A 27427-nucleotide genomic window follows, 5' to 3' on the forward strand; every position below is an offset into this window, starting at 1 on the left:
ACTTAAACGACATGATACATAAATAAATAAAAAGTGACTTAATGTAAAGTTTGATTCTGTAATGTATATAAACAAAATTATTTTAATTAATAAGAAATTATTTAAAAATGTACATACATTTTTTTTATAAAACATATGAAAAAGTACTACATTCAAGAAAAAAATTGCCTTTATTTTTAATATTAGTTATTGATATTTTATATGATCAACCAAATGTTACAAAGTCGTCCCTCGTCCCACATCACGTCACGCTTCGAAGTTTGCGGCTAAATGAACCATTTTCAAGCATAAAAACGGCAGACGGAAGTACAAATATCAATAATACAGTCGTATGGGCCGCTACGGCCCTGTTCAGTATCGTGGCCGCTGATTGGCTCAACATCCAGTGCGGCCTTTGCTTGTGTATTTTTCTCATGTGTAAAGGGCTCTCATAATGTTAAAAATCATATTTAGAGGGTGTTTATGCACTGCTATTACACTACAAAAAAAACAGCAAAAATGTGAAGAAAAAGAGAATATTGGGTTAATTTTAGTCTTTTTTTTAACCAGCCCCTGGTGCAAAAGTACAAAAAATAGGGAATATAACAGCAAAAATGTTTTATAAAAAAAGGAAAAAAAAGAATATTGAGTTATTTTTAGTTTGTTTTTTTTAATCAGCCTGTGGTGCAAAAATACAAAAAAAATACAAGACAAAAATAAAAACAATAGAAAAATATTGGGAAAAAAGAGAATATTGGATTATTTTTAGTGTTTTTTAATCAGTACGTGGTGGGGGGGATACAAAAAAATAGAAGAAAAAAAGAGAATATTGAGTTATTTTTAGTCTTTTTTAAATCAGTGTCTGGTGCAAAAATGCAAGCAAAAAAACTGAGAAAACATTTTGAAAAAAAGGATTGGGTTATTTTTAGTCTATTTTTTTCTTTTTTATCAGCCCCCAGTGCAAAAATACAAAAACAATACAAGACAAAGATAAGAAAACAACAGAAAGATATTGGGAGAAAAGAGAATATTGGATTATTTTTGTCTTTTTTTAATCAGTACCTGGGAAAAAAAAAATTAAATTGGGGGGGAAAATTAATATTGGGTTATTTTTAGTCTTTTTTTAATCAGTGTCTGGTGCAAAGATAAATAAAAAATTTACAAGAAAAAAAAAAATTTGAAAAAAAAAAAAAAAAGAGAGAATATTGAGTTATTTGTAGTCTTTTTTTCAAATCAGCCCCTGGTGCAAACATACAAAAAATACAAAACAAAGATAAAAACAACAGAAAAATATTGGGGGGGGAAAGAGAATATTGGATTATTTTTAGTCTTTTTTAATCAGTTCGTGGTGGGGGGGGGGGAGAAACAAAAAACAACTAAAATTTGGACAAAAAAGAGATTGGGTTATTTTTTATAAGTGTCTGGTGCAAAAAAAATAAAAAATAAGAGCGAAAAAAACTATTTAAAAAAAATAGCATATTGGGTTATTTTTCTAGTCCTTTTTTGAATCAGCTCTCAGTGCGCAGTGTGGATGACAGGTTTGTGCGTGACGCTGATCTGGAAGCGCTGCTCAGCAGAAGTGACAACATCGGCTATCAAAATGTTGGCATGTGTGATTGATGCAACGACGACCTTGGTCTCCAAAGTTGTCCTCTTCGTCTCTTGGCTCATGTTCTTCATCCGTTAGCACAACAACACGCGCGACGACTCTCCTCTTACACTCCACTCAAAAAGAAGATCACACATGTCCATATGACACATTTCATAGAAACTGCTATTAAAAGATGAATCATCTAACATACAGTGAGTGTGTTGCTGGGAAACAGGCAAAAACGCTGAATCGTACATTTGTTAAAAATAGACCAACATGCTAAGGAGTTATGCATGTAAAGAAAAGTTAGAAATTATTTGTGCCTGTCTACTCTTCTTTTTCACATTTGTGCTGGGGTTTTTTTCTAAAGTTTTTGTGTTTTTCCCCGGGTGCTGATTGAAAAAAAAGTCTAAAAATAATAAAACGCTCAAAAGTTATACTTTACATGTAAAGACATTTTCACTTTTTTAGCAACAGCTCAACTTTTTTAAACAATGTCATTTTTCCCACATTTTTGCTGTTTTTTTTCATCTTTCTTTTTTTTTTGCGCTGCAGGCCAATAAAAAAGGGGGGGAAATTTTATAAATGTGAGAGAACTTTTACTTTTGTGGCCTCAACAGTTCAACTTTTTCATTTTACTTTGAGTCAAGTTACTCTTTTTTGCTGTCATTTTTGTTGTTTTTTATGTCAAAGGCATATTTAAAAGGGATTAAAAACAACCCATATGATAAAAAATGCATACATGAAAAGAAAATGTGGCTTTTAAACTTTGAAATAAAATTTTTAACTTTATGTCTCTTGACTATTTTTTTCCTTTCATTTTCCTTTCATTTTTGCTGTTATATATCCTTTTTATTTTTGCACCACGGGCTGTTTAAGAAAACAAAAACAAAAATGTTTTTTTTAAAGAAAATAATAATAAAAAATAACCCAATATTCTCCTTATTTATTTTTTCTGTTTTTTTTTAAGTTGTATTCCCTAATTTGTATTTATTTAAAAAAAAAAATTTGCACAAGGGGCTGGTTAAAAAAAAAAAAAAAAATAACCCATTGTTTTAATTTTTTTTTCAAATTTTTGCGGTTTTTTTTCTTGTTTTTTATTTATTTATTTTTTGTCTGATTAAAAAAATATAATAAATCATCCAATATTTTATTTTTTCCCCCAAAAATTATGTTTTTTTTAATCTTTGTCTTGTATTTTTTGGTATTTTTGCAACAGGGACTGATTTAAAAATATATATAAATAATCCTATATTGTCTATTCTCCCAATTTGTTTCTGTTGTTTTTATCTTTGTCTTGTATTTATTTTATATTTTTTGCACCACGGGCTGATTTTTAAAACAAAAAGACTAAAAATAACCTAATATTCTCTTTATTTATTTAATTCGATTTTTTCAGGTTTTTCCTGTTGTATTCCCTAATTTCTCCGTTTGCTTCCCTGTTAGTAACAAAGAAACCAAAGATGAGACTAAAAATAACCCAATATTCTCTTTTTTCCCTTTTTTTTTTTTTTTTTTGTCATGTATTTGTTGGTATTTTTGCACCAGGGGCTGATTTGTTGTTGTTTTTTAACACTAAAAATAACCCAATATTCTCTTTATATATATATATATATATATATATATATGACTGCGTGGGTTCCCTCCGGGTACTCCGGCTTCCTCCCACCTCCAAAGACATGCACCTGGGGATAGGTTGATTGGCAACACTAAATGGTCCCGAGTGTGTGAATGTGAGTGTGAATGTTGTCTGTCTATCTGTGTTGGCCCTGTGATGAGGTGGCGACTTGTCCAGGGTGTACGACGCCTTCCGCCCGATTGTAGATGAGATAGGCTCCAGCGCCCCCCGCGACCCCGAAGGGATTAAGTGGTAGAAAATGGATGGATGGATATATATATATATATATATATATATATATATATATATATATATATATATATATATATATATATATATATATATATATATATATTTATTTATTTTTATTTTTTATTTTTATTTTATTTTTTTAACTTTACTTTATTTATTTATTTTTTCCAATTTGTGCTGTTGTATTCCCTGGTTTTTTTTTTGTATTTTTTTTTGCACCAGGGGCTGATTCAAAAAAGACAAAAAAAAACAATATTCTGTTTTTTCCCAGATATTAGCTGTTTTTTTCTTGTATTTTGGGGTTGTTCTTTGTTTGTTTGTTTTTTGCATTTTTGCACCAGGGACTGATTTTTTTTTTAAACTGAAGATAATCCAATATACTCTTTTTTTTTTCTTTGTTTCCCACATATATTGTTGCACCAGGGGCTGATAAAAAAAACAAGACTAAAAATAATCCAACATGCTCTTTTTTTTCTATACATGTATATTTTTGCACCAGGGGCTGATTTTTAAAACAAAAATGTTTTTTTGTTTTTTTAAGACTAAAAATAACCCAATATTCTCTTTTTATATATATATTTATAGATTTTTCCCATTTTTGCTGTTGTATTCCCTAATTTTTGATATTTTTGATTAAAATAAGACTAAAAATAACCCAATATTCTGAGGGTTTTTTTTAACCAGATTTTAGCTGTTATTTTTTTTTTTTGTTCGTTTGTTTTTTTGTGTTTTTGCACCAGGGACTGATCAATAATCCAATATGCTCTTTTTTTTTTTTTTTTTGCTGTTGATTTATTTATTTATTTTCGTTTTATATATACATGTATCGTTGCACCAGGGGCTGATAAAAACAAGACTAAAAATAATCCAACATGCTCTTTTTTTCAAATATTTTCCTGTTGGGTTTTTCCCCCCTTTTTTTTATACATGTATATTTTTGCACCAGGGGCTGAATAAAAAAAAAAAGTTGGCCCCCTGGCCGCACTTGGTAAAGAATGTCGAATATTGTGCTGTTCAGTGCGCGCTTATTGTGAGGGCCGAGAAAAAAGGAGGTTCAGGTTGTGTCAGACGTCCACGGAGGAACTATGCAGGCCGTGGGGGGGTGCGACAATGTGCTGACTTGGCGGCCTATATATAAATCTGCCATTTGGACACACTAATGCCACTTTACCTTATGAGGGAAGGGCCGCCCGCAGCACCTGCTCCAACAGAATACCATTGCAGATCAACTTCTCACACACGCACCCGCTGGATTGTTTTTCACGCGCGCACACACACACAGGAGAGGGTGCAGGCGGGGGCTACAAATGGTGTCCTCCGAACAATTAAAAGGTGTGTGCAGTCAACAAAAAAAAGCACAAAACGTCCAGAAGGCAGACATGGCGCGCGTCTAATCTCCTGTCAAAGGGTCTGCGCGTGCGACAAAAAAAAAGAAAACAAACGTGCATGAACCTTATCTCGGCGCTGGAGCGCGTCTCTGTGCGGGGGACCACCCCGATGAGGCTGCTATCATCTGCCTGCAGCCCAGCCCCCCCTTAGCCCCCCACCGTCACCCTCCGTGTCCTCCTGTACCCTCGCCAGGAGTGACGTGTCCTCCGCTTCGCACAATGACGTCTGCAAAGTTTTGGTTTGCGTTGGATTCGTGAATTCTACTCGGGGGGTCAAACACTGTGACCTCCACCGCCATCCCCCCTCCCTCCAAGCTAATCCCAGTGTTAGAGTCCCCGTTCGTGGACCTCCAAGTGTCAGCAGGCGCGTCCAAGTGGGTCATGTTTTGTTTTTTTCATTCAAACCCGACGTCTGAATGCCGCAGGATGCTGTTTTTGTGCACGGGAGGCGTGAAAATGCACATTGGATCATTGCTTGACACTTTTACTCTCAAACTAAAGATGTCAGGAGGTTTAAAGTGACAGTACAGTCCAAAATTCAGACTTTAGTGACACAGTCAGTGTTTTTAATGGCGTACAATATTCACTTCAGTTTATTTGTCATTAGTGACATAACAATGGTGATGTTCAACATTTTATGAACAATGTTTGCACGCAGTTTGAAGATGTTAGTTGGTAAATACTGACATAATGGTGGTGATTATAAACATTTGGATGTACAATCTATGACTTACATTGGAATATGTTCAGTTGGTAATAATGGCACAATGATAGTGGTTATAATCTATTTTATGTACAATATTTCGAATATTTCCTTGGTTAATAATTGTTAGTTTTATTATGTGTACAATATTTTTACATTAATTATGTTTATTCAGTTAGAAATTGTGATTGTTTATATTTTGTGTACAATATTTTTGACTTATATTAATGAATAATTAGGATTTATAGTATTGTATGTAAAATATTTCAACTACAATTAATGATTTATGAAATATTGATTTGATTTTTTTACAATTTTATGTACAATATTTTAGGATTAATTATGATGTTTATTTGGTTAGTAATGGTGATTTTCACAATTTTTATGTACAATATTTAGACTTTAATTAAAGATGTTTATTTGGTTAATTTTGACATAAATACAGTGATTTTTATATTTTTATGTACAATTTTTCTGAGATAAATTAAGATATTTATTTGATTAATAATAGTGATTTTTTTTTTTTTCATTTCTATGTACAATATTTTGACTTAAATTAAAGATGTTTGGTTAAATTTGACATAAATACAAGGTTTTTTTTACGTTTTCATGTACAATATTTTAAGATTAATTATGATGTTTATTTGGTTATTAATGGTGTACAATATTTTGACTTTAATTGAATATGTTTATTTGATTAATTTTGCCATAAATACAGTGATTTGTACATGTTTATGTACAATATTTTTAGATAAATTAAGATGTTGATTTGGTTAGTAATAGTGATTTTCACCTTTTTATGTACAATATTTTGACTAAGTGAAACATGTTCATTTTGGTTAATTTTGACATAGATACAAGTGATTTTTATATTTGTATGTACAATATTTCTGAGATAAATTAAGATATTTATTTGATAACAGTGATTTTTTATGTACAATATTTTGACTTAAATTAAAGATGTTTGATTAAATTTTGACATAAATACAACGTACAATGTACAATATTTTAAGATTAATTATGAAGTTTATTTGGTTAGTAATGGTGATTTTCACCATTTTTATGTACAATGTTTTGACTTAATTAATTAATTAATTAGTTAATTTCGACATACATACAGTGACTTTTTATCATTTATGTACAATATTTCTGAGATAAATTAAGATATGTCTTTGATTAATAATGTTTTTTAAAAATTACATTTGTATGTACAATATTTTCACATATTTGGTTAAATTTGACAAAAATACAAGGTTTATTTTTATGTACAATATTTTAAGATTAATTATGATGTTTATTTGGTTAGTAATGGTTATTTCACCATTTTTATATACAATATTCTGACTTTAATTATTGATGTTTATTTGATAAATTTTGCCATAAATACAGTGATTTTGTTACACGTTTATGTACAATATTTTTCGATAAATTAAGACGTTAATTTTGTTAGTAATAGTGATTTTCACCCTTTTTATGTACAATATTTTGACTTAAGTGAAACATGTTTATTTGGTTAATTTTGACAAAGATACAGTGATTGTTATATGTGTACATACAATATTTCGGAGATAAATTAAGATATTTATTTGATTAATAATAGTGTTGTTTTTTTGTTTGTTTTTTATGTACAATATTTTTACTTAAATTAAAGATGTTTGATTAATTTTGACATAAATTCTAGTTTTTTTTTAACATTTTTATGTACAATTTTTAAGATTAATGGTGATGTTTATCTGGTTGGTCATGGTGATTTTTTTACCATTTTTATGTACAATATTTTGACTTTAATTAATGATGTTTGTTTGATTAATTTTGCCATAAATACAGTGATTTTTACATGTTTATGTACAATATTTTGAGATAAATTAAGACGTTGATTTGGTTAGTAATGGTGATTTTTACCTTTTTTATGTACAATAATTTGACTTAAGTGAAACATGTTTATTTGGTTAATTTTGACATAAATACAGTGATTTTTTTAATATATATTTATATACAATATTTCTGAGATAAATCAAGATATTTATTTGATAATAATGGTGATTTTTTTTATGTACAATATTTTGACTTAAATTAAAGATGTTTGGTTAATTTTGACATAAATACAAGGTTTTTTTTACATTTTTATGTACAATATTTTGATATAAATTAAGACGTTTATTTAGTTAGTATTGGTTATTTTTTACCTTTTTATGTACAATATTTTGATATAAATTAAGACTTTTATTTGGTTAATATTGGTTATTTTTAACCTTTTATGTACATTATTTTTTACTTAATTTAGGAAGGTTAGTTGGTTAATAATGACGATTTTGTTTTTTCTATCACATATGGCAACATTTTGACTTCAATTAAAAAGTTTTACTTGGTTAATTGTGACATAATTATGGGGATTTTGAAAATGTTATGTACAATATTTTTAACATAAATTAAGACATTTATTTGGTTTTGGGATTTTAAAAAAAAAGAATAATTATGTACCACATTTGGACCTAATTTAACGATGTTTATCTGGTTACGTTATAGCGATGTTTAAACTTTAGTAATTTTTAACCTTTTAATGTATAATATTTTGACTTAAATGGTTTGGTTAAAAATTAAAAAAAATGTACCATTATTTTATAAATTATTCTAACTTAAATGAAAGATGTTTATTTTGTTAATTTAGGCATAATAATTGTAATTTTTACATTATAATATTTTGACTTAAAAATATCTGTATGTCGTTAATAATTGTGATTTTTGCCATTATTTTATACAATATTTTGACTTCAATGAAAAACATTTATTTTGTTAATTTTGACATAATTATAGTATTTTTATATTATAATATTTTGACTTAAAAATGTCTGTGTGTGGTTAATTATGGTGATTTTTACCATTATTTTATATAATATTTTGACTTAAATACATTTATTTGGTTAATTTAAACATAATTCTAGTATTTTTTTTATTTTGACGTCTGCATGTGGTTGATAATTATATTTTTTACATAATTTTATACAATATTTTGACTTAAATGAAAAAAGTTTATTTTGCTAATTTTGAAGTATTTATAGTGATTTTTACATAATAATATTTTGACTTACAGACAAGTATGGGGTTAATAATGATCATTTTTACCGTTATTTTCATACAATATTTTAACATAAATAAAATGTGTTTATTTTGTTAATTTAGACGTAATTATTGTAATTTTTACATTATAATACTTTGACTTAAATACATCTGTATGTGGTTAATAATTGTGATTTTCACCATTATTTTATACAATATTTTACTTAAATGAAAAACGTTTATTTTGTTAATTTTGACATATTTATAGTATTTTTACATTATAATATTTTGACTTAATTACATCTGTATGTGGTTAATAATGGTGATTTTTACCATTATTTTATACAATATTTTAACCTAAATACATTTATTTGGTTGATTTAGACATAATTCTAGTAATTTTTTACACGATAGTAATTAGACTTAAATACATCTGTATGTGGTTAATAATTGTGATGTTTACTATTATTTTAAACAATACATTTATTTTGTTCATTTTGACATAATTATAGTAATTTTTACATTATAATATTTTGACTTAAAGATGTCTGAATGTGGTTAATAATGGTGATTTTGACCATTATTTTATACAATATTTTAACTTAAATACATAAATAATAAATGATAAATGGGTTGTACTTGTATAGCGCTTTTCTACCTTCAAGGTACTCAAAGCGCTTTGACACTATTTCCACATTTACCCATTCACACACACATTCACACTGATGGAGAGAGCTGCCATGCAAGGCGCTAACCAGCACCCATCAGGAGCAAGGGTGAAGTGTCTTGCTCAGGACACAACGGACATGACGAGGTTGGTACTAGGTGGGGATTGAACCAGGGACCCTCGGGTCGCGCACGGCCATTCTTCCACTGCGCCACGCCGTGTATTTGGTTAATTTAGACATAATTCTAGAATTGTTTTATTTCCACGTCTGTATGTAGTTAATAATGGTAGTTTTAACATTGTTTTATACAATATTTCAACTTAAATGAAAAATGTTTATTTTTCTAATTGTGACATATTTATAGTAATTTTTACATTATAATATTTTTACTAAATGACGTCTGTATGTGGTTAATAATGGTGATTTTTACCATTATTTTATATAATATTTTAACTTAAATGAAAGAGGTTTATTTTGTTAATTTCGACATAATTATTTTATTTTTTACATTACAATATTTTGACTTAAATATACATCTGTACAGTGTGTAGTTAATAATTGTGATTTTTTTCCATAATTTCATACAATATTTTGAACTAAATTAAAAACGCTTATTTTGTAAATTTTTGCATAATTATAGTAATTTTGACATTATAATATTTTGACTTAAATAAGTTTGTATGTGCTTAATAATGGTGATTTTTACCATTATTTTAGACAATATTTTAACTTAAATACACTTATTTGGTTAATTTAGACATAATTTTTGTATTTTTTTATTTTGACGTCTTTATGTGGTTGATAATGGTATTTTTGACATTATTTTATGCAATATTTTGACTTAAATGAAAAACGTTTATTTTGTTAATTTTGACATGTTTAGAGTAATTTGTACATTATAATATTTTGACTTAAAGACGTCTCTATGTGGTTAATAATGGTGATGTTTACCATTATTTTATACAATATTTTAACAAATACATTTATTTAGTTAATTTAGCCTTTTTTTTTTTTTTTTTTTTTTTTTTTTTTGACGTCTGTATGTGGTTAATAACGGTAATTCATCATTATTCTATACAATATTTTGACTTAAATGAAAAACGTTTATTTTGTTAATTTTGACATATTTAGAGTAATGTTTCCATTATAATATTTTGACTTAAAGACGTCTGTATGTGGTTAATCATGGTGATTTTTATCATTATTTTGTATAATATTTTAACTTATATGAAAAACGTTTATTTTATCAATTTTGACATAATTATAGTAATTTTGACATTATAATATTTTGACTTAAAGAAGTCTGTATGTGGTTAATAATGGTGATTTTTTTTTTACCATTATTGTATACAATATTTTAACTTAAATACACTTATTTGCTTAATTTAGACATAATTTTTGTATTTTTTTATTTTGACGTCTTTATGTGGTTGATAGTGGTATTTTTAACATTATTTTATGCAATATTTTGACTTAAATAGAAAACGTTTATTTTGTTAATTTTAAACATATTTAGAGTAATGTTTCCATTAGAATATTTTGACTTAAAGACGTCTGTATGTGGTTAATCATGGTGATTTTTTATCATTATTTTGTATAATATTTTAACTTATATGAATTTTGTCAATTTTGACATAATTATAGTAATTTTTACATTATAATATTTTGACTTAAATACATCTGTATGTGGTAATAATGGTGATTTTTACCATTAATTTATTCAATATTTTAACTTAAATACACTTATTTTGTTAATTTAGACATAATTGTAGTATTTTTTTTTATTTTGACGTCGTTTATTATTTTTAGCAATATTTTGACTTAAATAAAAAACGTTTATTTTGTTAATTTTAAACATATTTGGGGAATGTTTCCATTATAATATTTAGACTTAAAGACGTCTGTATGTGGTTAATAATGGTGATGTTTACCATTATTTTATACAATATTTTAACAAATACATTTATTTGGTTAATTTAGACATAATTTTTTTTTTTTTTTTTTTTTTTATTTTGATGTCTGTATGTGGTTAATAACGGTAATGTATCATTATTTTATACAATATTTTGACTTAAATGAAAAACGTTTATTTTGTTAATTTTGACATATTTAGAGTACTTTTTACAGTATACTATTTTGAATTAAAGATGTCTGTATGTGGTTAATAATGGTATTTTTTAATATTATTTCACACAATATTTTGACTTAAATGAAAAACGTTTATTTTGCTCATTTTGACATAATTATAGTAATTTTTACATCATAATATTTTGACTTAAAGACGTCTGTATGTGTTAAATAATATAATTTTTTTCCAATTTCTTTATACAATATTTTAACTTAAATGAAAGACGTTTATTTAGTTAATTTAGACGTAATTATTGTAATTTTGACATTATAATATTTTGACCTAAAGACGTCTGTATGTGGTTAATAATGGTGATTTTTACCATTATTCTATACAATATTTTAACCTAAATACACTTATTTGGTTAATTTCGACATAATTTTAGTATTTTTTTTATTTTTGACTTGGCAACTTTATTTGGTTATTCTGAGATACTTGTAGTGTGTTTTTTTAACATATTATGCAAAATGTTTTAACCTAAATTAAAGATGTGCAATTGGTTAATAATAAAAGTGACTTTTTATTTGAATGTAAAATTGAGTTGAACTGAAGATGATTATTTGGCCAATAATGCCATAACGATCTGGATTATGAACATGTTTACAAACTTAGTTGCGTTGTTTCAAGTGTATGGACTGAAGTAAAATGTGTGAAAATTGACAGTATTCATATTTAGGAGGGTGAAGATGGAAGAAGTTTTCTTACCTGCTCTCTTGTCGTCTCAGCGGGAGACTTGAGCGCGTCAAGGTCGTGTTTATCCCGGCCAAGTAAAGTCAGTCCATTCCGGTCTTCATGGCCAACTTAAGTCCTCGGGGAGTCGGAGCTGCACTGACGAGTGCGGGACGGAAGAGCGGCTCAGTTTCGGTTCTTGCGGGGGGTTCTGTTCCTTCCGAGCGTCTCCTTGCACGAGTTATTCCTGGTCCGGCGCGGCGTGGACGTGAAGTCGGTCCGAGTGCGTCCCAGTGACGGATGAAGACACGCAGGACAGATAAGACCTCCTCCTTCGCGCTCATTGGGGGACAACTTCTCATCAACTTCGTCTTTCTTTGGGAAGAAAAACATGTCCTCGCTCCTGCTTCTGGAATCTGTCAGCATCGATGACGTCTCAAACTATTTCAAAGTAAAAGGAAAAAAAAGTCCGAATTATGACTTATTAGCGTGCTCACCTCGTGGTGCTTTTAATTTGGCAACTTTGTATGAAGAACAAACTATAAAGCACTAGATACACATCAAATATACATATATTTGCAAATGATATGTTATTTCACAACCAGCATGTTTTAAGATAATCATTTGACATTTAAAAAGGCACTTAAAAACGTGTCTAAGGTTGAAAAAGTGAACTTTTTTAGTACGCTTGTTTATGATTACGCTTGCTAGACCGCCATCTAGTGGCGACTTGAATGCATAGCATCCAATTAGCCTGTAAAAAAAAATTATTGGCTCAAAATCAAAAGAAAATCGACATTTTGAAATAATTTCAATATCACAATTATCACTTATCTCATTATTTCGATTTTTTTAATCTCATAATTATGCGTATTTTATTTCATTCAACTTTCTATTTCATAATTATGACTTTTCATGTCATAATTTCGACCTTTTTAATGTCATGATTATTACTTTTTTAATCTCCTAATTTTGACTTTCCTATTTCATTATTTCGGCTCTCTTATCTCAATATTATGACTTTTTATTCTATAAATTTCGAAAGTTATAATTTACAGTGCGGGTATGTTTTCGGTGTCAAAAACAGGCTTTGATGAATTGAAGTTGTTCATTTAAAAAAATGCGATTTAAAAAGTAAATCTTACTTCATGGACAAGGAACCAAATGTGGTCATCTACAGTGGGCAATCATCGAAGAGTAATAATGATTATAATGACTTTATTATCCATTTTTTTTAAATCGGCCGCAAGTGTCCAATGTAATATGAGTATGATACTCAGAATATATTTTTTTAAAACGCAGAACTGATAAATAATTGGTTTATGCTTCATATTTTAATTATTACGCTTAATCTGCTGCCACCCTGCGGTAGTTTGATGGTATGACACCTAAGTATAATAAACTACTGTGACCTCCATGTGCTTAGTTAGTTTCACTATCCAAGCGAGAAAATATAAAATTAGTCAATAGATGTAACTATATTATTATAATATTTTTTTTTTTATTGTATATTTTCCGACTAAAAATGGGTTATCATAACCAGCATTCACTCGGTTTTGTTTAGCGTGCAGTCACACAACCCAACCGCCAGCGGCAGCAGAGAACTTATCGAAGGCACCGCCCGCACCTCAACCGTAGAAGAAGATGACCCCGGAAATGAACAAACAAATCACTGCTAATAATTGTCGATATTAGTATTGTTATTATTTATGTAAACATTCAAAAGTTGAAACTTAAAAAAATGAGTTTGCCATACGAAAAACACGGAACTAAACGACCTCTGTCTCCAAGTGAAGTGAGTCAATGTTTGAAATCATCAAATAGAAGCAGTTCGGCAACGGCTAGCTTTCTGTTAGCTCGTTGGCTAATATTTAATACATCGTTCATAAATACTCTACATTTAACAAAATAAATACAATTTAATACATAATTAAGTAATGAATGCAGAATACCTACACATATTGGAGCTAGCATAATAAATGTTGCCTTTGGTGTCCCTGGTCATGTATTAGACCTGCACCAAAATTAATCTATTTATTCTTCTACTTCTTCTCCAGATTTTGGCGTGCTCTACCTTCCACATTTTTCATCCGATTCCAACTGTTCAGCCTATTCAGGAATCGCGGGCTTTCCTTTGACAAATTCCAAAATTTCCCAGAATTCCAGGTTTTCCGGGACATTTTTCCCATTCAAAATGAATTGGCCATTTTTCAAACTTCAACCGTTTTGACATTTTTCAACCGATTCAAATCATTCCACCTTCAACATATTCCATTCATCCAGGACATTCAAACTATCATTTTTCCAAGATAAAAAAAAATAAATCCAGGAATTCCCATAATTCTTAGTTTTCCAAACCCTATTTTCACCCTTTTTTCTGTCGACTACTCCTCCCACATTTTTCAAACCACTTCAACCGTTCTACCGTCAAAAAAATTCTCTTAATCAGGATAAAAAACAAAGTTGTTTTTTGAACTGGAAAAAATCCCGGTTTTCCCGAAATTCTAGGAATGCCGTAATACCATTTCTGAATTATAAAAATGTTACTACTTCAACATTTCTCGACCGTTTTGAAAAATTCTAACACCACTACTCATTCAGAACATTACATATTTTTTTGACCATTTTCATAAAAAATCCTCTATTTGCGGAATACCCAAATTTTCATTAAATTCCCATTGAAATGAATAGGACATTTTTTTAAAGTTTCACAACTCCTACATTCAAACCATTCCAACATCAACACATTCCACTCATCGTGGACATTCAAACTAACAATTTCCCAAGTTTCAAACCGCATTCCGGTTTTCCAGGAAATTCAAACTATTCTTACATTCATACTACATTATATCAGCATTTCTCTTCACCTTCAGCATTAGAGCATTCACATGCAATTCCTTTGGAAATTGCCTCATCTAGTTAATATTGTTAATCCGATTAATCGCAGTAAATTTCTTGCTTAAATTAACCTTTAAAAAAGACCCCAATATTTCCACACAAATGCGATTTCATTACAATTAAAAACAAATTGTTAGTTAAATGCACCTAATTTAATTGCTCAAAAACCGGTATCTAAAGTTTATTTTGAAGTATATTTTGTGTATGCATATGCATCGACCTGATCAGTCACCTTATATGAAACCCACGCTGCCTTTCAGGGAACCATTCAATGTTAAGGTATAGGAGCTGAAAATAAATTCATGCAAAAAAAAAAAAAAGATTTCAGGAAATAAACTGCGGGATTAATCATTTTTTTGTGATTAATCACATGAGTTAACTTGTTATTTTTGACAGCCCTATAATATTTATTTACATTATTTTGTAGTTAGTGATGTTAGTTTTCTGTGTGAAGAGACAGGTGTGCCAGGTGAGTGACCTGCAGGGGTGGGATTCAGCTGACCCAGGAAGTGACGAGAGAAGGCGGACATTTTTACGACTGATGGGAGCCTCCAAGGTGGGCCTAAAGTTGCTCTCATTTGAACTACCACTATTTGTGAATACATGTTTGTGTCCTCCTTCTTAGAAAGAACACGCGGGACGCCTGGTCGTCGTAAACCACAAGTCAACGCCACAAGTCAACGCCACATTTCTGCAGCAGTAAGCAAAATAAGATCCTTTTTTAACCGCAGTAACTTTTTTACTTACTTGGGGTTTAGAGGGGGGAAAAAAACTGCCATTCCATCGAAATTACCCGGGTAAAAAAGTTTTTCCCCCACAGCCCAAGTTTGCCCTCAAAAGCCCAGGAACGTTTGCGGGGAGAACTGTGTGCTACTGTCTGTCACATTTTTGCACACTGGCTATTTTTAAGCAGGTGTGTTTATCTCGTTTTTGCAAGATACATTTCCACCATCTGTAGAGATGAAATGTAGAATGTAGAGCATTGGTGTCAAACCTGCGGCCCGCAAACCGGTTCTATCCGGCCCGCTGGATGAGTTTGCTAAGTATAAAAATTAACCTACAATTTTTGAATGAAATAAATAGCTGTTCTAAATGTGTCCGCTGGATGTCGCAATAGCAATTCTTTGTATCTTTGTAGATGATGATTCATATGTACAAAATAAACCACATGAAGTTAGTACATCACTCGAGGAAAATGATCAAACTGCAAAAATTACATTCTGTAATTTGATTTTGCTATAATTTTTTTATCCTGATAGATTGAAAATTAACACCAATGAGTTGACTGATGAACATTATCACATAATTTATTTAGAAAATATAAATAACGACAAATAAAAATAGAATGCTATTAACCGCATCATGTAAGTGTAAAAAAAAAAAGTAACATTATGATTTGTACAATTTCAGAATGTGCTTGTTCTATTTTTAAACAAAGAAAACAATCTGAAGTTGTCTTTATTTTTAAGTTGTCTTGCCGTGATTTTACCAGTCCGGCCCAATTGGGAGTAGATTTTACTCTAAGTGGCCCCCGATCTAAAAATGAGTTTGACACCACTGATGTAGAGAGTTGATGTTCACAGATGAATCGATTGTTTTGAACGGCTCTTTTAAGTGAATGATGACAACCGACAACCAGTTGGGAGCAGTTAAAGGAAACATATTTTTTTAATTAAAAAAAAATATATATGTTTACATACAAAAATATATAAATATATATTTATTTTCTACTTCATGTATTTATTTTGATTTTGTTACAGTAAACTTCCTGTATAGTAGTACAATTTTGTTCTCACATTTTTATGTCCTAATTTTTATTGTAGTTATTTATGTTTTTTTCATTCATTAATACATTTTATTCTATATTATTATTTGTGTATTTTTTTTCCATATTGTTAAAATTCGAGACATAGGTGAGAAATATTCTAACTTGTGATGTCGCAGTAGTGAGTGATTATAAACATTTTGTGTGCAATAACTTTAGTATTTATTCATTTAAAATGGACACTGGATATTCATGAACATGAAAAAATTAAATATACCATAATTAGCAAGTAGTCCCCATTACTTGACTTAAATTAAGATGTTTATTTCGTTAGTAATCGTGATTTCCACATTTTTATGTAGCAATTTTTTAACTTAAATAAAACATGTTTATTTAGATCATTTTGACATAAATACAGTGATTTTTACATGTTTATGTACAATATTTTGAGACAAATTAAGATAATTATTTGGTTAATAATGGTGATTTTTTTTTTTTTTTTTTTTTACATTTTTATGTACAGTATTTTAATATAATTTAGGATGTTTATTTGGTTAATAATAGTATTGTTTTACCTTTTTTATGTACAATATTTTTAATTTAATTTAAGAAGTTTATTTGGTTAATAACGGTGTTTTTTTTCTATCATTTCTATGTCAACATTTTGACTTCAATTAGAAAGGTTTATTTGGTTAATTATGGGGATTTTTAACAATGTTATGTACAATATTTTAACATAAATTAAGACATTTATTTGGTAAATATTAGGATTTTTACGTACAATATTTGGACCTAATTTAACGACGTTTATCTGGTTAAGTTATAGTGATTTTTAACCTTTTTATGTATAATATTTTGACTTAAATTATGAATTTAAAAATATAGAAATACATTTGTTTTTAATTATTATGTTTCAGTTGTAGTTGTATTTATACTTTTTGTATTCATTAATACATTTTATTCTAATTAATTATGTGTATTTTTTTTCCACATTGTTAAAATATTAGAGATTTTTTTTTCGCTAACTGAACCAGATGTGTTAATAAATACTTGCATTTCAACAAAAACATTTATTTTTTTGTTTAAAATGAGTAATATTAATACTGTGTTTATCTACCTGACTGTGTAGAAAATCACCACCACCCTATATGTCGTCAGTTTGATTTGAATACATTTCCCGGAACACAAACCACACGTAAGTATTCTACCCTGGTAAAAAAAAAAAAAAAAAAAAACGGTTATTGGTAATAAAAGTTACTGTGATTTTGGTGGGACAATTATGGAAGCTAATTAGTGTTTTTATCACGAAAGCTTTTTTGGACACTAAATTTATGTAACTGAATTTTTTGCATTTGAATTCTTTTTTACATCAGATTGTACTGACAATTTCATTAAATAAAAATTTGTGACCAAAATTTGTTTAAAAAAAATGCAGTTTCTTAAAACACTGTTTTAAAATTCAGTGTGTAAAAATTTCAGTGTATGAAAAATTGAGTGTAAAAAAAATTCAGTGCAGAAATATTGGTTGCTTTAAACACACAACCAATATTTCTGCATTGAATTTTAATGTATTTATTATTTTGTTGTTGTTTGTTATTAAGAAACCAATATTTCTGCACTGAATTTTTTACACTATATTTTAACAGATTGTTTTTTTTGTGTTTGGATTTTGTGAACCTTTTTTTTTTTTACTTCAAATTATGCTGACAATTTAATTGAATACAAATTTGTGAGCAAAATTTGTTTAAACAATTTCTCCAACACAGTATTTTAAAATTCAGTGTGAAAAAATAATTGTAAAAAATATTTTGTGTAAAAAAATTCGGTGCAGAAATATTGGTTGTTTTTATTTATTAATTTTTTTTTTTTTTAATTTGTTGCTTTTTTAAAAGATCAGTATTTCTGCACTTTTTACACCCAATTTTTAAACACTCTATTTAACAAACTGATTGTTTTTTTTGTTTGTTTTTTTACTTCAAATCATACTGACAATTTAATTGAATAAAAAATGTCTGAGCAAAATTTGTGTAAAAAAAAAACAGTGTAAAAACTTTCAGTGCAGAAAATTCAATGCAGAAATATTGGTTGCTTGTTTTAAATAACCAATATTTCTGCACTGATTTTTTTTTTTTAAACAACCAGTATTTCTGCTCTGTATTTTTATTTATTTATTAATTTTTTTATTTTTTTATTGCTGCTTTTTATTAAGAAATCAGTATTTCTGCACTGAATTGATTTACTACACTGAATTTTTACATAGACAAAAAAATTAGTTGACAAAATTCAAACGCAAAAAAAAACAAATGAACCTTTATAGAAAATGCGTACAATATAAAAACTTGCTTTATTTGATGTATTTGTTTACATTCCCTTGCAGAGGAAATAACAATGATTGATTTGAATATGCTTACCAAAGATATGAACAGACCATAATTTGTCACAGAAACAGTCTCTTCCATGCAAACCTCTCCACCACTACGGGCAAGACCAAAGAGCTGTCAAAAGACCTGAGGGACAAGATTGTAGACCTGCACAAGATCGGGATGGGCTACAAAACCGTCAGCTAGAAGCTCGGTGAGAAAGAGACCACGGTCGGTGCCATCTTCCGGAAATGGAAGAAGTACAAACTAACGGCCGACAGCAGATTTCACCTGCTGGATTAAAGATGGCGGCGAGGAAGGTGAGGGAGCAGCACACAATCCCGAGCGAGGATCGGATTCATGATCTTTATTTGCAGTGTCTGTCACCCGACGTACCGCCAGCAGAGGGTCGGATGCCAAAGCCTTGGGCGACGCCCGGCAAAAGCAGCGAGTCCAAAGACGCAGAGCGCAAAGTTTGTTATCCGAACCAGAAAGAATTCCCGAACAGAGAGAGTGAGTGCTCTAAATGTAACCACAATTACAAAATGTCCCCTGTCAAGTCATAGCTTTTTCACATTTTTCAATGTTATTTATATATACTGTGTGTGTATATATATATATATATATATATATATATATATATACACTGTGAATATATATATATATATATATATATGTATATATATGTATGTATATGATGTATATGTGTATATATAGATGTATGTATATATGTGTATATATGTATGTATATGTGTGTGTATATATGTATGTATATGTGTGTGTGTATATATATATATATATATATATATATATATATATATATATATATACACACGTGAGTGTGTATAGGGTGTAGAAAAAACAATTGTTGAATGAATCGCAATTTTTCTTTATAACGATTCTTAATCAATTTTGAAAACTTCAAAAATCGATTTATTTTTTTAAACATGTTTTTTTTGTTTTTTTAAGCTGTCCTGTCCAGCCACTCAGGCAAATCATATTGTTGATGTAGATGATCTATATCTGCTGTACAGATTTACTTTAGAAAAGAGAAATGTTGGCTACTTCTCTTGTTGCCTTATTTTTATTTGACTTTATTAATTATTTGGGTAGAATTTTACTAAACAAAACAAAACAGTTTTCTTTTAAGTAATACAGAATTTGACCAGAACGGTTTATTTTATGGAGGAATGTAGTTAATCATAGAATTGGCACCCAATGTTATGAAAAAAGTATTGATTATGAATCGAGAATCAATTTTAAATCGAATTGTTTCCCCAGAGAATCGATTCGAATTGTGTAGCCCAAAGATATTCACAGCCCTTTGATTGAAACTTTTTTTTGATTGATTGATTGATTGAAACTTTTATTAGTAGATTGGACAGTTTAGTACATATTCCGTACAATTGACCACTAAATGGTAACACCCGAATACGTTTTTCAACTTGTTTAAGTCGGGGTCCACGTAATCAATTCATGGTTTGTATATATATATATATATATATATATATATATATATATATATATATATATATACAGTATGTATATATGAAGTAAGCGCTAATGAAGAATAGATCCGAAAGAGAAAGAGATAATACACTGATGCCACCTGGTGGTTGTTTGAGCACACTGCAGCCAGACCTAAATAGTCCCCCTCCTTAATGCTTCAATCACACGCAGGATTCTCACAGAAATGAGGCAAAAACACAACCTCGCCTACTGTAATTTAGAAGTAAACCTATTTATTGTAGTAAAATGTCTACTGATGTAGTTATGTATAAAAAAAAAATTAAGAAAAGTTTTGGCCACTTTTGTCACTTTTTTATAATACATTTTTGGATTAAATAAAAAACAACTAATATTGATATTATTATTAATAGTGTTGCTTTTATACATTTCTAGTATTTGTAGGTCTTCTCAATTGCTTAAGCCAAGGGGCGCTTTTTAACCTGTTTTGAAAAGGTGTTATCATATTTTAGAATCCAAATAATATATTACAATAATTCTGTCCAATCAAGAATCGATTCTGAATTAAATTGAGAGGTGCCCAAAGATTCCCACAACTACTTTTTATTACAAATAATTGACTGTCCCCTGGTGGTCACTCTACAGGTATACTAAACTGCTGTAATGGTGACCGCCTTGTGCTCAGTTTTAACAACAAATATCATTGAGAAACACGTTTATAATTTTTAACAATAATATAAGGCATTGGCGTTGCTAGGCCTATTTTAGGGGGGCTCAAGCCCCCCTAAAATATTCTTAAGCCCCCCCCTAAATAATTTGGTGTTAAAAAATGTTTTAAAAAATTATTATTATTTTTTTTTACAAATGCATGCCGACATATTAATTATAAAGTGGCCCGAATATGAGTTTAAATAAATAATCATATAACCTGTCATTATTCACTCAGTTTCCCCTCACTTCATAGCGTAAGGTAGAGAGCCCCTTTAGTGCGTAAGAATCCAATCCATTCCACTTGTTCATATAGAAAATGCCGACATCACTCAAAATCCAGTCCGTATTTTCTCTGTGACCTTGCTTACGGTCCTTGGACTTGTTCATATAGAAAATGCCCACATCACTCAAAATCCAGTCCACATTTTCTCTGCGACCTTGCTTGCGGTCCTGCAGGTGTACGAAGCACATTAGCACACAGCACTGCAGAACAAGAACGTGAACGGATGCAAAATGGATATAAGAAACTTTTTCAAGAAAGTAAGTATTCATCACTGCTTGTATTACAATGTATTAGCTCCACTTTACACCAGGTCTGTGTTTGACAAAAAGTTACATTCCCACTCTAAAACAATGCTGCTACTTAGTTAGCTAGTTAGCCTGAAATGCATCATGAAGGTCCTGGTTATTTGTAAAGTTAAATGTGCACTCTTTTTTACCATTTGCTATCTTTGGGGTTACTTCCTTCTGGAGCATCAGCTGTGTTTCTCACTTTACACATGGAGGAGAACAGGAGCTGAGCTCATTCACATATGACTATCATCAGTAGATAATAATAATAATCACTCCACAACCCCTATTGACCTGTAGGAGTCAGGGCAGAGGAGCACATAAAATGAGAGGGGAGAGGCCTCTACTGGAAAGGTGAGTAGGAGAATAATGATACATATAAATAAATATTAAAACAATTTTTTTTTTTTTAATGGCTTATCGATAAGCCATTTGTTTTATTTATTTCTAGGTGGATCATGTTGACTATTGGTCCTCCTAATTGTCAATCATTCTGGTGATGTTACGTAAGGACATATATATATATATATATATATATATATATATATATATATATATATATATATATATATATATATAATTTATTTATATAATAGATTGTATTTGTAATCTACTTTACATTTGATTCCAAATCTCAAAGTGCTACAAAATTACAACCATTGGCGTTGTTCGGCCTATTTTGGCGTTGTAATAAATAAAAAATGGCTTATCAAAAAGCCATTTGTTTTATTTTATATATATAGATATATATAGATATAGATATATATATACATATGTATGAAAGACTTAATATGTATTTATATATATATATAAGAAAAACCCAGACACCATCTTTGTAGTAATTTTTCTCCTGCGTGGACTTCCGTCTTCCTTTACAATGAGTGAAGCTGCACGAAACCTTGTGTCTGCAATTGTAAATAATTTAGTTTTTAAGTTTTGTGTTTCTTGTAGAATCCATATAAAGTAATATGCATTAGCCTATTGTTAAAATAATGAAAAAAACATCATTAAATATATTTGTTTTATTGTATTGTTACATTAATAGCTGTTGTATTGTTATAGGATGGCTTGTTAAACATTTCATAGGATTTTCAGAGGGAGGAAAAACCAAGACATTTAATATAAAATGTAAAATGAATAAATACCGGTACATAAAAAGAAAAAAAATGGTTAAAAGCCATCGTCCCGGAGAGCATTTAATTTCGTCCCGTGCATTTTTTTTACCGTCCCCGGGACGACGGGACTACATTAATCTCAAACCCTGGAAGTTACATTTTATTGTTTGCATTATTTGTTTCAGCATTGAAATTTGAAAATGGTCCCTCAGCTCTTTGACAGCTTTGGCTCTTTTTCAGATCAGCAGACGGACTCTAAGTCTTTGTTATTTACAGTATATATAAACGTTTCTCATTTCTATTCAGACTTCCATATATATTTAATTTCCTTAACGACTTGCCATAATATATATATATTATATATAAGCCAAATTATCCCGATCCAGATATTACTTTAATTCAAGTAATTAAGTAATATTTCCAGGGCTTGAATTTACAACCATTTTAGTCACATATGTGCCCAAAATGTAATCGGTGCAACTTCAAAATATTTGGGAACAAACAATTATTGTATTGTGAGCGAAAGTCGTGGCATTAGCCTCTATGTTGTGAATGAATAACATAGAGGCTAATGCCATGACTTTCATTGTGTTTCAGTGTATCTTGAAGGATCATGCAAGTCATTGTTTCTTGTTGATGCTGTAAACAAAATGTAACTGTGCAAACCCATGTTTGTTGTTGTACTGAACACAGATTGAAAATAAACCGACTGAAATAATAATAATAACAATGAATCATTTCTAAGTCTTTGTTAGCCGTTTGTAAGGTTTTGTGCTCGTGCGCTACGTTCGCTCACATCCTGTGCATCTCCTGGGGGCTAAGCCCCCCCTGTCCTTAAAAGCTAGTGACGCCCCTGGCTAATACATTGTAATACAAGCAGTGATGAATACTTACTTTCTTGAAAAAGTTTCTTATATCCATTTTGCATCTGTTCACGTTCTTGTTCTGCAGTGCTGTGTGCTAATGTGCTTCGTACACCTGCAGGACCACAAGCAAGGTCGCAGAGAAAATGCGGACTGGATTTTGAGTGATGTGGGCATTTTCTGTATGAACAAGTCCAAGGACCGCAAGCAAGGTCGCAGAGAAAATGCGGACTGGATTTTGAGTGATGTCGGCATTTTCTATATGAACAAGTGGAATGGATTAAACTCATATTCGGGCCACTTTATAATGAATATGTCGGCATGTATTTGTTAAAAAAAAAAAAATTTTTTTTTTTTTTTTTTTAACACCAAATTATTTAGGGGGGGCTTAAGAATATTTTAGGGGGACTTGAGCCCCCCTAAAATAGGCCTAGCAACGCCAATGATCTAAGATCTACTGTGCATTGTCCAGGATTATCTTTTTTTAGTTTCGTGATTGGCTACTTTCCGTACTACGTCACAATTGACGAAGCGAGGTGGTCTCGGCTTTCTCCGTCGTTGCCCGAACCGTTTGCACATGCGCTTAAAGTAAACTTTCCGCTTCCTATTTGATGGCGGTTTTTCTAAAACAGCCATTTTAATATTTTCTTTTAAAACAACAGTTCGCGAAAATATCTTCTGATAACCTCAAATAATCGAGAAGTGCACTTTTTAAAAGGACCTTTATTCCATCCACATTGTTCTATATTCAAAATAAGCGTTCCCTTTTTATCGTAGCTTTGACATATTCGTTGCCGTAAATAGACAAACTTGTGTTTCACGCTTATAATTAAAGTCCATAATGATTATCGCATAGATATATTTTAAAAGTGTCTAAAAAAGACGTGACACAAGTCATGAAGTGACACATTTTCTTTGCAGTCAGGAGGAGTCCCAAGATATGAGGTTCATGCAGGATGACGTTACGAGAAGAAGGAAGACGCCATTGTTGGTCAGATGTATCAAGTCACTGAGATTCCTTCTTGCTTCTTCTCCTTTTGTTCCGTCGTCTGACCACGTCCATCTCACCTGGCCGGCTCAGGTGGTCCGCCTTCTCCTGCTCCATGGCCGACGTCTTCTTCAAGGTGAGCTCCAGATCCTTCAGGACGCCGAGCAGATCCTCGTCTGGGACGCCCAGGTGGATCCCACCTGCTTCCTCCTCATCCTCCTGCTTCAGGTGAGCCTCCTTCAAGTCACTTCCTGGACTCTCATCTGCATGGTCCGGGTCTGCATCATGTCCACCTGAGGAACCTTCTGGAACAATGTCCACCTGGCTGCTTCTGTCTTCTTCCCCCAGGTCAGCTGCAGCCTCGTCCTGAGGAGCGTGTTGACAACAGCAGCCAGGACCAGCCCACATCACCTCTTCTTCAGGCTCTGAGGTACCACATCGCACACTCGTGACACAAACATCACGCATGATACACACATCACACATGATACAAACATCATGCATGATACACACATCACACATGATACACACATCACGCATGATACAAACATCATGCATGATACACACATGATACAAACATCCCGCATGATACACAAATCCACATGATACACAAATCACACGATACACACATCACACATGATACACACATCACACATGATACACACATCACGCATGATACACACATCACACATGATACAAACATCACGCATGATACACACATCACACATGATACAAACATCACACATGATACATACATCACGCATGATACACACATCACACAAGATACACACATGATACACACATCACACATGATACAAACATCACACATGATACAAACATCACACATGATACACACATCACACATGATACACACATCACACATGATACACAAATCAACATGATACACAAATCACACATGATACACACATCACACATGATACACACATCACACATGATACACACATCACGCATGATACACACATCATGCATGATACACACATCACACGTGATACACACATCACACATGATACACACATCACACATGATACAAACATCACGCATGACACACAAATCACACATGATACACAAATCACACATGATACACACATCACGCATGATACACACATCACACATGATACAAACATCACACATGATACAAACATCATGCATGATACACACATCACACATGATACAAACATCACGCATGATACAAACATCACACATGATACACACATCACACATGATACACAAATCAACATGATACACAAATCACACATGATACACACATCACACATGATACACACATCACACATGATACACACATCACGCATGGTACAAACATCACGCATGATACACAAATCACGCATGATACACAAATCACACATGATACACACATCACACATGATACACACATCACGCATGATACACACATCACGCATGATACACACATCACACATGATGCACACATCACACATGATGCAAACATGATACAAACATCACTCATTAAACAAACATTACACATGATACACATCACGCATGATACAAACATCACACATGATACAAACATCACACATGATACACACATCACGCATGATACAGAAATCACACATGACACACACATCACACATGACACACACATCACGCATGATGCAAACATCACTCATGATACAAACATCACTCATTAAACAAATATTACACATGATACACATCACGCATGATACAAACATCACACATGATACAAACATCACACATAATACACACATCACGCATGATACAGAAATCACACATGACACACACATCACACATGACACACACATCACGCATGATGCAAACATCACTCATGATACAAACATTACACATGATACAAATATCACACATGATACACATCAGGTGTGATACAAACATCACACATGATACACAAACCAACATGATACACAAATCACACATGATACACACATCACGCATGACACACACAACACACATGATGCAAACATCACTCATGATACAAACATTACACATGATACACAACACGCATGATACAAACATCACACATGATACACAAATCACACATGGTGCAATCATGACTCTTGATACACACATCACACATGATACACACATCACACATGATACAAACATCACACACGATACAAACATCACACATGATACAAATATCATGATACAAACATATGATACAAACATTACAGACGATACAATGTAACACACACAATACAAATGTAACAAACATGATACAAATATCACACATGATACAAATGTAACACACATGATACAAACATCACACATGATACAAATGTAACACACATGATACAAACATCACACATGATACAAACATCACACACGATACACACATCACACACGATACAAATGTAACACACGATACAAACATCACACACGATAGAAAACATCACTCATGATACAAACATCACACACGATACAAACATCACATGCGATACAAATGTAACACACACAATACAAACATCACACACGATACAAATGTAACAGACACGATACAAACATTACACACGATACAAATATCATATATGATACAAATATCACATTTGATACAAACATTACACACAATACAATGTAACACACACAATACAAATGTAACAAACACGA

The 27427-nt window shown here is 30.8% G+C and overlaps 3 protein-coding genes across 3 annotated transcripts in view; 1 reads left to right on the top strand and 2 right to left on the bottom strand.

Annotated features, from left to right (window-relative positions):
• LOC133572093 (transcription factor SOX-6-like) overlaps window positions 1–12396 on the bottom strand; it is a 267348-nt gene extending 254952 nt beyond the window's left edge. The window contains exon 1 of the mRNA XM_061924788.1: window positions 12090–12396. The gene's annotated coding sequence lies outside the window, so the exon portion shown is untranslated. The remainder of the gene's footprint in view (window positions 1–12089) is intronic.
• A 1307-nt stretch (window positions 12397–13703) lies between these two features.
• Window positions 13704–19283, top strand: LOC133571779 (small acidic protein-like). The gene is made up of 4 exons (XM_061924265.1): window positions 13704–13848; window positions 15406–15507; window positions 15577–15650; window positions 19160–19283. Exons 1-4 carry the CDS (start codon window positions 13795–13797, stop codon window positions 19281–19283), a joined length of 354 nt encoding a protein of 117 aa, XP_061780249.1. The 5' UTR covers window positions 13704–13794.
• Window positions 19284–24529: 5246 nt separating this feature from the next.
• ric3b (RIC3 acetylcholine receptor chaperone b) overlaps window positions 24530–27427 on the bottom strand; it is an 8646-nt gene continuing 5748 nt past the window's right edge. The window contains exon 6 of the mRNA XM_061924346.2: window positions 24530–25215. Coding sequence (XP_061780330.1) covers window positions 24809–25215 — 407 coding nt within the window. The 3' untranslated portion in view covers window positions 24530–24808. The remainder of the gene's footprint in view (window positions 25216–27427) is intronic.

The sequence above is a fragment of the Nerophis lumbriciformis genome, linkage group LG29 (genome assembly GCF_033978685.3).
Source record: "Nerophis lumbriciformis linkage group LG29, RoL_Nlum_v2.1, whole genome shotgun sequence".
In the NCBI taxonomy this organism is placed as follows: Eukaryota; Metazoa; Chordata; class Actinopteri; order Syngnathiformes; family Syngnathidae; genus Nerophis; species Nerophis lumbriciformis.

Coding starts and splice junctions, on each gene's coding strand:
- LOC133571779 (XM_061924265.1), top strand. CDS start 13,795: ATGAGTTTGCCATACGAAAAACACGGAACTAAACGACCTCTGTCTCCA. Junction 13,849..15,405: donor GACCTCTGTCTCCAAGTGAA/GTGAGTCAATGT, acceptor TTCTGTGTGAAG/AGACAGGTGTGCCAGGTGAG. Junction 15,651..19,159: donor AACGCCACATTTCTGCAGCA/GTAAGCAAAATA, acceptor AATTTGTCACAG/AAACAGTCTCTTCCATGCAA.